Source organism: Monopterus albus, unplaced genomic scaffold (assembly GCF_001952655.1).
Source record: "Monopterus albus unplaced genomic scaffold, M_albus_1.0 scaffold159.1, whole genome shotgun sequence".
Lineage (NCBI taxonomy): Eukaryota > Metazoa > Chordata > Actinopteri > Synbranchiformes > Synbranchidae > Monopterus > Monopterus albus.
The window spans coordinates 192,507-205,637 of NW_018128039.1; the positions used below are offsets into that span (position 1 = coordinate 192,507).

At 41.4% G+C, this 13,131-nt stretch overlaps 1 protein-coding gene across 3 annotated transcripts in view; it reads left to right on the forward strand.

The window, feature by feature from the left end:
• The first annotated feature begins 15 nt into the window (after nucleotides 1-15).
• LOC109968706 (glucokinase-like) overlaps nucleotides 16-13,131 on the forward strand; it is a 17,319-nt gene continuing 4,203 nt past the window's right edge. Inside the window, exons 1-10 of one of the 3 annotated variants that reach the window (XM_020615181.1) lie at nucleotides 16-513; nucleotides 4,534-4,638; nucleotides 8,643-8,805; nucleotides 9,593-9,741; nucleotides 10,258-10,377; nucleotides 10,492-10,587; nucleotides 10,896-10,995; nucleotides 11,415-11,598; nucleotides 12,043-12,198; nucleotides 12,655-12,888. In XM_020615181.1, the coding sequence (XP_020470837.1) occupies nucleotides 508-513; nucleotides 4,534-4,638; nucleotides 8,643-8,805; nucleotides 9,593-9,741; nucleotides 10,258-10,377; nucleotides 10,492-10,587; nucleotides 10,896-10,995; nucleotides 11,415-11,598; nucleotides 12,043-12,198; nucleotides 12,655-12,888 (1,313 nt within the window). In that variant the 5' untranslated portion in view covers nucleotides 16-507. Of the gene's footprint in view, nucleotides 514-567; nucleotides 678-1,450; nucleotides 1,964-4,533; nucleotides 4,639-8,642; nucleotides 8,806-9,592; nucleotides 9,742-10,257; nucleotides 10,378-10,491; nucleotides 10,588-10,895; nucleotides 10,996-11,414; nucleotides 11,599-12,042; nucleotides 12,199-12,654; nucleotides 12,889-13,131 lie in introns of those variants that run through there. The other 2 variants (XM_020615183.1, XM_020615182.1) reach the window with 2 other exon arrangements.

Consider the following 13,131-nt stretch of genomic DNA (forward strand, 5'->3'; position numbering starts at 1 on the left):
GTTGTGAGCAGTTAAACATTGAAGGTGCTGTGAGATCCTCATCAGGAACCTGCTGTTCCTTGAGCCTTCACTATGTGGAAGGAAGTGCAATGCACTTAAAGCCTGACACTCAGATTTTCCCTTTTAAGGTCACAAACTGCCCAGTGCAGGTCTTTCATCACCGTGTCTTGAGACACTTCTTGGTTTTGACAGTGAATGAAGCAGCGATGAACAAAATGTTTGTTTGGGGGGGGGGTATTTTGAAGAGGTTTGCATTTAAGCAGCTAAAAATCTACAATGGTTTAGTTTCCCCTCTGACCATGTTTCCTTTTTTTACCACACTGACCAAAACCACAGCAGGAACATATCTCAAAATGCTTACTGCAAAGTTGAAATTGCTGGAGAAATAATACTTCCCCTTTATTTGTCCTTTGATACTGTATCAGCACTTTACTGTGCTAGTTGGACTGAAGCAGAAGCAAACTCGCTGCAGTGCACTGAACACGTGTCTGCTCCTTGATTGAACCCATGCAGGTAACGTCATAATTTCACAGGTGAAACTGTGAACATCACTTATATCCTCCTTTACCTGGTGAACATCTTTCTTTGGTGTTGGTGCTGCTGTTACACTTTAGTTTGAAACTGCCAGACAGAGGTTTCTTTTTCCTGTGAGAGTGAAGCAACATGTGACTTGTTCTGTAAGATTCTCAAATTTGATTTGTTTAGGCAGAAGTTGTAACTTTAAATTGTTTCTGTTCTTAGAGAGTTAGCAGAGGTATCATGTATTTTCATTATATATTATAACTGCTACAGTAGGTTGAGCATGTGCCAGTTAACTAAATTACCTCATTTCTTAACGTATCAATAATTGTAGACCTTATTGTCTCCGCTGCTTTTCCGCCGTTCTCTGACCAATAGAACCGCATTACATTTCATTATTTGTGACGCTAACAGTGGTGGAAGAAGTACTCGGCTCCTTTACTCAAGTAAAAGTAGCAGTAGCACAGTGTAAAGTTCTGCATTCAGAATGTGACTTGAATGTGAAAAGTAAAAGTTCAAAAAAAATTAGCACCAAACATACTTGTAGTACCATCAGTACCAGTACTCGTCCTGCAGAACAGCCCGTGTCCCAGTAATGTCTCTGATACCACTGGATCATAGTGACTGATGCGTTACTGTGTCCATCACTTTAATGCTGCAGCTGGTAAAGGTGGAGCTGATGTTAACTACCTCATATACCTATACTGTGAAGTAGTTTCCATCCTACTGGGTAGCTGGTGGATTTCCCACCAGGATCAATAGAGTCTGATGGTTCTACTGGGTTTGGTTAGTTTATCTGATTCTGGAAAGGAACTGAAGTTATCAGATACATGTAGGGCAGTAAAAAGTACACGGTTTGTCTCTGACATGGAGTGAAGTCACAGTATGAAGTAGCAGGACGTGGAGATGCTCAAGTAAAGTACAGGTACATCATGACTGTTATTTGTGTAAATGTAGCCTATTTTGATTCTTTCCACCACTGAGCGTTAAAAAGGCCTTAAAATCGGAGTTTGGCAAAACCCGCAGAAACACCCCAGAGGGAGACAGTTCAAGTATGTGGACAGATTTTTACTATCTTGTTTTACAATACGTGGCGCTAACCAGCAGCTCCAGATGAATATTACACCATCAGTCATTTTGCCTAATCGGAGGGGTGAAGTATTTTGAGATGACCTGGCGCTCTTCGTGCGCCATTCCGCGCAGAGAGACACCTGTCGCTGCGAACTAAATGAGCTCTTCTTCAGCTTGGTTTTGACTTGACAGCTCGGTGTGTTCTGGGAAAAACCTCGGCCGTGGTTGGTCGGGTCGGGTCAGCATTAATCCGGCTTCTCCCCGATCAAGTGGGTGGAAACACCGTTCAGAAATTCAGCTCACACACACACCTTCTCGTTTATTAAGGAAGTTGACTCCTGTCAGTTTAACCGGCGCCGCGCAGAACGCAAAGGTGAGCCACTTCTCATAGATGTTTTAAAGCTTAGGACAGTGTGTTTTACATGTTAGAGGAGCTGTTTGGTCATCATGATGAAGTGTTGCCTAAATGAAGATGAAGCCAAAGCTCCACATCCTTAGTGATCATGTTGTTTTGTCTGACAGGATTTAGTGAACAGAGCTTAGCTCACAATTTTTTATGTGTAACGCAGCTCATGAAATCCGTCCCAGCTTTTCACCCACAGACCCTCTGCTGCCTTTTCAAGGACCACAGAGAGACCCGCTGAGCCCCGGTTTGAAACCTCAAAGGGGTGAATGTTGGTTTGATGTATCTTTGAACATCTCAGGATTTTTGTCAGATCAGATCAGGGGCCTGTTCAAAACTTTTATTTAAAAAAACGGAGGGTGTTAAATTGGTTATAAAAAACTTGTGCTACCGGTCGATTTGGTCGCCAGTGAAGAGCTAGACTTGGTTTCTGATTCGAGATTTTAGATATGACTGTTCTGTTGGTTCAGATTCTTTTAAAGCTGTTTACTGTAAAATTTCATTTGAAGACTTTCAGGGAGATAGAATAAAAAAAAGTGGAGTTGAAATAAGCCAAAGCCCTAAGACTTCACTATGTCAGGTGTGACTGAGGGGTCTGACGCATCAGCCTACGTGAGATGCGTCAGATACCAGAACCGAACAGTGGGTGTTGCAGGTTGATTTCCAGTGTGATGATGGCATTTTTAGTCAGATTAACTTTTGCATCTTGTTGGCTGTCTTGATCTTCAACCTGCAAAGTTGAAGAGCCACTTTTTCCTTGTAATTTGATCTTCAAGGGACACCACCTAAAAACAACAAAAGCTTAATCCAGAGGCTTGTCATCAACCGGATCTTCCCTGAAGTCATAGGTGTCACAACCTCGTTGTTTAACTGGGACTTTTCAGTGTTTCATCTACTTGGGGAACAAACTCCTTGATTATTACACATAAACGTAAGAATGTAAACTATCAAACTCCTTTAGACTGAAAATGGTCTCTAGTCAGAGAGGTGCTGATTCTTAACATTCAACCATTCCCTTGTTTTGTATCTGATCATAATAAAGATATTACATTAGCTGAAGCAGCACTGAGAAGAGAGTAGTTTTAGTCTGTTATTTATATTTCAACGCTGGTGCACAACTGGTCTTATTTTTTGCATTATCAGTGCCACAAACAAACAAATCTGCTATTAACTTTATAATCAGTGTATGAGCATTTTTAGTGCCTACAGAGCATGTCAAGTCTTGTTCCTACATAGGTGTCAGTTTATTAGGAACACCTAACTCATGACAAACACAGACAGTGACAAACTAAAGGATGACCCAACACAGAGAGTCCCAGTGAGGTGCTGGGCCCCCACGCGCCACCAGAACAGCTCCACCTTGGCACTGACTCTCCAAATCTCTGGACTCTCCTGGAGGGGTGAACACCGTTCTTCCAGCAGATGTTCCCTCATGTGGTGTTTTGATGATGTGGTGGAGATGCTGTCTAACATGTCGCTCCAACGTCTCCCTTAACTGTTCAACTGGGCTGAGACCTGTTGACCGGGAAGGCCACAGCATCTGGTTCACACCATGTTCATCCTCATCAGACCAGTCAGTGGCCCCTCGTGGATGGGGACTCTGTCATCCTGGGGGAGACCACTCAGTTATTCCAGTTAATAAATTTATTGAAAGTATTACTGTCTGTTGTGTGTGTTGGATTGTAATGAACATATAATGGAGGAAAGTCAATGGTAGGTTTAACAGGGTCAGATACAGGAGATGTTACCTTGTGTATTTTTGTATTACCTGTTCTAAAGGAAGCCTTTTTATCATGTGCTCATAAGATAGAAAAATAAAACCCCTGAAGGCTCCAGTGTTGCTGCAGTAGAGAAACTTATTTTATGGTTTTGGAGTTTGATATTACCAACTGGTGACTGGGGCTTACTGAGTTTCAATGCTTGAATTAGTCACACTAGCTTACTGGGCTAGTTAGCAATTAGCTGGCTTTCTGAATGCTTCTTTTATGACCCAGTAAGCATGTAGCTGTATCTTTTCCTTAATCCCACTTCTTTCTTTTCCTTAAATCAGTGGGTGAGCATTTAGCATCTTGTTTAATCTACCCAGAGGGTTTGATGGCATGTCAGGGAATGCTAATGAAATGTATTTGTTAAAATGGAATTTTTTTGCCAGCAGTTAGGCACCAAAGTGGATACTTAATAGTGGATAGATAATTATGTTTCCCTTTGGTGATCCTCAGGTTGAAGTTTAATTTGTCTAGTAATTTGGTAATGACCAAATACCTACCTAACTAGTGACACTGCCATCAGCTACAGTATGAATGTACTATGTATTTAATGTTAATTAGCAATGCTAACCTAACATGGTTTACGTAGTAGAGACTACATCTGTATATGGCATATTCTAGCATGGTGTAATGCCACTAGGCATTACACCATGCAAGAATACGTTGCTACGTTTTGTATTTTGGCTGAACTGACTGCATGGTGTAATGCCACTAGGCATATGACACTACGTTTTGTATTTTGGCTGAACTGACCCTTTAACCTCCTTTGTCCAGATGAGCATCACAGAGGTAAACAGTGATAACTACACAAACAATTGCAAGAAGGCGAAAATGAGTGAAGACTCCTTACCCCTGCACCTGGACAGCATCCCTCCAGAGGTAAGTGTCACTTGAGAATAAAACATGTTTTGTGCACTTGTTAACGGTGCCAACCAACACAATGGACAAGCCCATTACTGAATCTCATACAGCAGAACAGATATTGTGACAGCCCCATGATGCTGATAACATTTGCTTACACCCTCTAATAGCATGGCAAAGTTTCTGGCAAAGTTTCTGACCTGCCTCCATTACTCTTAAAGTCTGTTAAAGAGCATCCTGGATGCATTTGTGTAAAACAAAGCAGTGTATTTAAAATGTCTTGAAACAGGGTTTGCCTCTTTTGGACTTATTTCAGACTTGTAAATTAAAACTGTTCTTGTGCAAGGCCCCATGCATCCACAAGGGTGGCCAGGGTGCCTGTTAACATCACTACAAAGATACACAAAACACCAGCAACTGAAAGGGAAAACTAAAGAGTTGGAGAAAAAACACACACACAAAAGACGGAACAATCACAAATGAGACAGACCAGAATAACTCTAAAAATGGTCCGGAATGATCTAAACCACACAGAGATGCTAAGCAACCATGAAAGAGATGGAAAATGATGCTTATTTGGTGTTCAGCTATTACACAATAAAGTTACAATTAAAATGCATATTTATTATTACCAAGAAACCAGATTTACTCATATGTGCCCAGTCTGTTTGTACATGCTGTCACACTGCTGATCTGTCAGCATGTGAAACTACAGGCCAGTGTATTAATTCACGACTCCACACAAACAGGTTGAAAACACAAATGGACTGAAAGCACAACTTTCAGTGGGCGTTTCCAACTTGGTGGTCTTGTCTTTTAGCAATTTTCAGGAAGCATTCAAACTATTTACAGACATGTCAAGGTGACTGTGTGTGTAAAACCATTTCTTCACTTCTTATCACTGTGATTTCAGTTTTGTTACACAGTGTGAGAAGACGGCCTGTTTTGGGAACATTCTTTGATTAGGAAATCACAGAGCGTGATTCACACAGGACAAATCAGTGATACATTTCCTTAATTTTACAACAGAAGACTCCCACTTTTCAGCCTGTTGATCACAAATTCAAATAAGCAGACCTCAGCAGGACTGACGATCTGGAGGCGCCGTACCCAGCACCTCCTACAGATTTTTCAACCGCAACACAGGAAGGATTATCATGATGTTTACCGCACTCAGTCAGTCATGTCTTTGCAGCACTATGTGACACAAACCTTCTGAGAAACGTTCCTAAAATAATGTACAATGATTCTTGTGATACCTGTTGTTCAAGCTCCATGATTATATATCTGTCATCAGACTGAAGGAGCAACGTTACTGTGTGAGAACAACAGCAACTCTTAATACAGTGTGACAATTTCTGGATCAACTCATGAGTTTCCTTCATGAAGTAACCGGTTCTGTCAGCTCAGGGTGAAGCTTGACTTTTGCTTATCTGATAGATAGAAACATATCTGTGACCCAGTCTGGTGACAGAAATGATCAAATATGTTTTTATAACATCAGCTTCAGTTTTTTGCAACCTGTATTTCATTGCATTGCAACAATTTGTCCCCATTAAAAGTATGCAGAATTAGAAATTAGCTGCTCCAGTGTGCTGTGTACCCATGGATGTACAGACAGCTTTCACTGGGTTACTGTGATACTGAAGAAAACTTAAAAACATGAAGATTCTCAGGCAGGTTCTGCAGCCTTTTTTAGCACTGATTTCTGAGTGGCTTCGTAGAGGTTTAATCAGAGATAATGATATCCTCAGGAAGTGTAAGTCTAAATTACTGTCACTAAATTATACTGATATGCATTTCATGTTTCCATGTTTAGTCTGTCATTGAAAAAGGATCCTTATAATTTCACACAGCCCAACGTGACGTCTACAAATGTCTTGTTTTTGTTCGACCAACACTCCAAAATTTAGAGAATCACTTTACTGTTGTGAAGATTCTCAGATTTGAGAAGCTAGAAACAGCAAATATTTGGATTTTTTACTTACAAAATGAACTATTTGATTCACATTATATTAAAAAACTGCATATTCATTTTTTTCTAGTGACTAGTTTATTCTGTGACAATTGTTGCATCTCTAATCTCCTCAGCTGTATTTCTCACATTAGCATTGACCACAGCAGCAGCAGGACTGTTGGAACTTGCAGAGTAAAGAATGTGTGCGTGCCAGGCTGTTGATGTGCACATCACACCTCACGTATGAAACTGGTCCTGTGGGTGATCCAGACTACATTTCCACGTCGACACTGGGATGTACACACATACACATCCTGCCCAGACATGTTTAGCAAAGACAATCACAAATGACTTTCAGGCTGCATTTACTGCAGGTGTGTTGTAAGGTTATGTGCAGTTGTGTAGTAAAATGCCCTTTAACAATACCCCACAGTACAGTAAACATGATAAAGTACTCTGTGAAATGCGTCCACAGAAGAGCAAACATGATAAAACAGTGCCCACACCAAGGAGAAAATTTGATAAAGCTTTGTAAAGGTTGTCTTAGCAATAACTAAATCAGGAAGTGCCTGAGTGTAACTGTATATGCCACAGACGTGTCCTTATGTGTAACTTTTCTTTGGAAGAAAATGTGACAGTCCCCTACAAAGAACTCCCAACAAACAAGAAGTGAAAGCTAAAGCACCGTTTCGATGAAGAGGATGTAATGCAGCGCTCTGTGAGTTGCTGTTGTAATGGGGTGAGCAAGAGGATCTGTAGGGTTTCTAGAGGAAAACAAACTGCACTATTTAAGGTGTACAACGCAACATAAGTGTCCTCTGTGAGAAAATGTGGTTCCATCCTGTCAATGAACAAATAACGTGAAGTGCCCTGTGTGATGGAAGACTTGCTAAATAAAGACAGATGAGGCCTTGAACAATAAGAAAGATTTCTTTATTACCAGCGCTCAGAACAAATACAACAAAATCTTTATGACCCTCTGTAGCCGAAGCCCTCTACACTCAGAACCAGGATCTATTTAGAGATCTATTTAACTTCTGTTAAGATGGAAATATACAGTGTCAAGGAAACGTAGGTGAACATCTGGAATCACCGGGTTTTATACATGGTTTAAAATGTGATCTGATCTTCATCTTAGTCATAAGTGTAGACAAACACAATGTTTAAGCTAATACCACACAAACAGTTATAATCTTTAAAGTCTTCAATGAACACATCCATTAAACATTCCCAGTGCTGGTGGAAAAAGTGAGCAAGCCCTTGTGGTTGAACCTCCTTTGACAGCACTAACCTCAAACAAGTGCTTCCTGAAGCTGTGGGTGGCCACACATTGATGCAAAATGTATGACAAATTAATTCTCTTACACTTTAATAACTCAATTATTATCCCGAATAAACAATGTGACTATTAATAATGTAGCAGCGCCTTTGTTTCCTTTTTATATTCCAGAGGTTTTAAGCCCACCTGTGGGGAAAATCTTTCTGCTTTGTTGTACTGTTTCTATTATGCTGTGAAATCGAACCCCCGACTGTTCAAAGAGGAAAACACTTCAAACTCCATTTTAAATGTGTCAGCTTAGCACGCTGCCATCTAGTGGAGAAACGTCTGAAATCTCATCTGTCTGATTCTCTTGTGGGTGAAATCTGTAAGAATTAAATCTGCCAACTGCTTGTTTGTTACTGTGTGTGTGTAAATATGCTGCATAGTATCTGTACAGAGTCATTTTAATGAAAACGTAGTGTAAAAACAAACAAACCTGTTCTTTAGAAATTACAAGGCCGTTGTAAATTGAAACTACTCAAACTAAAAAGTCTATGCATTTAATTTTTAATTTTTCTAGAGTTAAGTTTGTTTGTGGCCTTCATGACATATAAACACATAAATGTGTTGCTAAAGCACAGAGAAAAATCTGATGGATAAAAGACAAAAAGGAGGAAAATTATAAAGGTGATTATAACATAAACTTGTTATTGGTGCTGATCCACTGCACAAAGACATTCATGTCAGAATCTTGTATAACTTTGCAGCTACATCATATTTGTGTATCTGTCTCTCTCCCTGCAGGTGAAGAAGTACCTGAAGCCCTTCCTCCTGTCTCAGGAGAAGCTGCAGGAGATTTCTGCTCGGCTGAAGAAGAATATGATTCAAGGTCTGGGGAAACACACACATCACAAGGCGCCTGTAAAGATGCTGCCCACCTTCGTCAGGGCCACCCCGGATGGGACAGGTAAAGATAATGCATTTTTTGTCAGATACACTGGAGCAATAGACTGTCCCGAATCAGCAGTGTGTTTTTAAACTGTCCAATAAAAGCTTGAAGCTTATTTACCATCAGACAAACTAACATAGTAATATAATGTAGCAAACATTATATTTCATCTATGAAGCCAAACTTTAAAAACTTTAAAGAGAAATGAAATTGCATCATTATGTAGCTAAAGTACACTCGGCTGCACAAGACGTTCCAATAATTCTAGTCAACAAGCAGAAATACCTGCACAGAGGCTGGAGCACTTTATCGGTTATCCAGAACAGTCTTTATTTCTTAAACTGATGTCTCAGTGCTACAAAACAAGTCACATTATGCAATATGCATTATGTAACAACACATCTCACATATCCTTCAGCCCTACAAAGTAAACAGTGTAATCTCTGCTAGAGTTTCCACAGAGGAACCATCAGACCAAATATTGTAAATCTTTCTGTTTATGTAGCTTGTATAACCGGAATTCATCACCATCATTGAGATTCATTCTTCTCCACTTGTCCATACTTGCATGTTGCTTTATGCAGCCTGAAATTAAATCTACAGACACTGCAAAGGGCTGTGAAAAGGTACAGCCCTGGGTGGAAAAAAAATCACATTTTTATTTCTATCAGTATTCACCTAAAAAAAAAGTCATTTGAACATCACTCAAAGACAAGACAGTGATGCTCACTGAGAAATGAGAAAGCACATAGGTGAGGATTCTGAAACCAGACCTCACCCATGGTCAACTTGTTCCTCCCGGCAGAGAAAGGCGACTTCCTGGCATTGGATCTTGGTGGGACGAACTTCCGTGTTCTTTATGTGCGTGTGATGGAGGAGGAGCAGAAGGTGCTGAAGATGGACAGTCAGATCTGTGCCATCCCTCAGGACATCATGCGGGGAACTGGAGAGCAGGTGACACAGTAGAAACTACGGTGGCCATAAGGTGCAATATTGAAACTGTTTTTGTCCATTAAAAAATGCAGACTGATTATTAAAATAGCTCACCTGAAGAAAAAAAAAATCCTCAAATTTAAAAGCCGGCAAGCTAATGTGGCTAATGCTAAGTAGTCACATCAGTGCTGCTTCCACAATAAAACACCTGAGAGCCTTTTGCAGGTAAACATTGGATGAAGGATGATGCTAACTGCTAACTGGCTAATATCGACTGACAGGGTGGGATTTTGTTCATAAGGCTGTGGAACCATTTCTAAACACAAACACAGTCCAAAAGGTGCATTAGTGGTCCAGAAACTCTCCCAGTTCACAGTTGCTATCTAAGTTATTAAGATGTTTACTGGAGCTCAACGTGAACAAGAAGGAAACCAGGTCATATAGTAGATTATCTTAGTTTACAGCGTTCCAACTCAAACACCTCTGACCTGGGGGAGCCTGGTTTCTGATGCTGTCATGGTTTTTCTGTCTGCCCAGTTGTTCGACCACATCGCAGCCTGTCTTGCTGATTTCCTTGACTCTCAGAATCTGAAGGGACAAACTCTCCCTCTGGGCTTCACCTTCTCCTTCCCCTGTGAACAGATTGAAATTGACAAGGTCTCTTACACACACATGCACACACAGGATGCACACACCTTGTACTGTAGGAGGTTTTAGAAGGACATCGGCCTGTTCTTTTTAAATGTTCTTGTCTCTGGTATTTCTACGCAGAGCATCCTGATCCACTGGACCAAAGGCTTTAGCTGCTCTGAAGTGGAGGGAAAAGACGTGGTGAAGTTACTGAGGGACGCCATTCACAGGAGAGCGGTCAGTCGAAAACCCTCGTACAGTGATTGTTAAACTTGAAAGTGCTGCAACATTTAGTCGATTCATGAGTTTGTTGGATCATGAATTGTTGACTGTTTTGACATTTGACGTTGCAGCATCCACATGTGGTCATTTCTCTTTCTGTTTTGAGGGTTTCTGGATGTGATACCTCTGTGATCTCTGTCTCAGACTGTGACACTTTCTACTTGTGAGAGTAGGACAGTGTGTGTGCAGGTTATCTGTGGTTCAGATTATAAATAGGAACCACACAAACACACCCGTCTACCTCTCTCTCTCCCTGTCTGTAGGACTATGATATAGGCTCGGTCGCCATGGTGAACGACACGGTGGGCACGATGATGAGCTGCGGCTACAAGGACCAGAGCTGTGAGATCGGCATGATCATTGGTAACAATACATTTTAGTGAATCACGAAGTTCAGGCTCAGATGCACCGGTCATGAATCTCACTCTGCTGCCTATTTGTGCTTCTCTCAATTGGAAGAAAATATCTGTTTTATGATATAACGTGTACTCAATAGGGTGCAGGCCCACAGCCCCTGGACCAAAACGTGAATGTTCATAACAAATCAGCGACAGCAGGATCCTCAGAACTGTTTTTGATCAACATATTCAGAGCACATACAATAATATTCACATCAATATGCCATGTACAGTTAGACTAGATGCTAAACTAACTTCTGAGCATACAGTATAATGGAAAATGGGAATCGGCCTTAAGAACATTTAGAAGAGTGCAAATCACTGGGCGCCAGCTGGACGCCAGGCTTAGCTTTAGACTGAAACTGTGCTTCTCTTCCTCCACAGGAACAGGCACCAACGCCTGCTACATGGAGGAGATGAAGAACGTGAAGCGTGTGGAGGGCGAGGACGGGCGGATGTGCATCAACACAGAGTGGGGTGGCTTCGGAGACGACGGCAGCCTGGAAGACATCCAGACACAGTTTGACGTAGTAGTGGACAAGACATCCATCAACCCTGGCATCCACATGTACATATGGCGAATGTTCAGAAAATATTTGTTGTGCACTGAAAACAGTTGGTTCGAGCAACAAAGTACTGACAATCATTTTTATATACAAAAATCTCTTCCTGTTGTATTCATGGTGAAATGGTTTCTTCTTGTTGCTATGATAGTAAATAATTTTTTAAATGCAAGACACCATCAAAATAAAAACACTGGACGATATGCTTATGGATTACAAAACAACAGTAACACACAAACTGACAGTTTCATGTCCTTGTAGCTCAGACAGTTGCTAATAATTTTGAGGTCTGCGATTTGTTAATGTAACCAGCTGCATTAATTGGCTTTTGGCCACTAGGGGGCAGGAAACTTTTGGAAGCGAGCCAAGTTGACAGATGTTTTTGATGCTTCAGCATCTTTCCCGTCCTTTCCGTCCAGTTCATCCCTGTGCTTGGTTTCCCCCTGTAGCTTCGAGAAGATGATCAGCGGCATGTATCTGGGAGAAATCGTTCGGCTGCTGCTGGTGAAGCTGACAGAGGACAAGCTGCTGTTTAAGGGAAAGACGTCAGAGGCGCTGCTGACCCCTGGCAGATTCGAGACAAGATTCATCTCTGAGATTGAGGAGTGAGTGTCTGAGTCGTCCAAGTTGTCTTTTGTCACATTGCTTCATCAGGGGCCACTGATAATGTCATTTGGTGATTTAGAGGCGTAAACTTTCTCATCTGACACTCACAGATGCCTACACATAATATTATCTGCATGTGTATATGTTTTATGGGAAAAGGCTCAGGTACAAAGATCAGTTTTGGGATTTTAAGAGCCAGTATGGGGTCATTGGGATCATGCAAATAAGAATCACATTTACTTGGAAACTATTTTTTTATCCAGTCGTATTTGTCATGGAATTGTGAGTGTGCAAAATAAATGTCAATTAAGAAACTGACATTTGAAGACTTGGTTGGCTTAAAAGTAAATACTGAAAGTTTGTTATGTGATCCTGGAAGTAGCAGGTGATATTCATTCACAGGTTCTGCTTCATTGTCGATGTTGATTTATGTCCTGACTCTGTCTCTGGTTCAGGCAGGACCGTGGTCTGAAAAACTGCCAGAATATTCTGACTGAGTTGGGCCTGAAATGGGATTCAGTTGATGTCCGTTTGGTGCGTCTGGTTTGCGACACTGTCTCCATACGCTCTGCCCATCTTTGTGCTGCTGCCCTGGCAACCATCGTCAACCGCATCCGTGAAAACCGCGGGCTGGACTATCTGAAGACCACTGTTGGGGTGGACGGGACAGTTTACAGAAAACACCCCAAGTAAGAGGGACACTGACACAGACACACCCCCGGCTGCTGTCAATCAAATGCAGACATTGACACAATAATACAAAACTATTAATAATACATGAAGAAACACCCCGTCCTTGAACCGCCACCTTATTGTGGTGGAGGGGTTTGATTACCCGAGTGATCTTAGGAGCTATGTTGTCGAGGGCTATATGCCCTTGGTAGGGTCTCCCAAGGCAAACAGGTCCTGGGTGACGGGTCAGACTAAGAGCG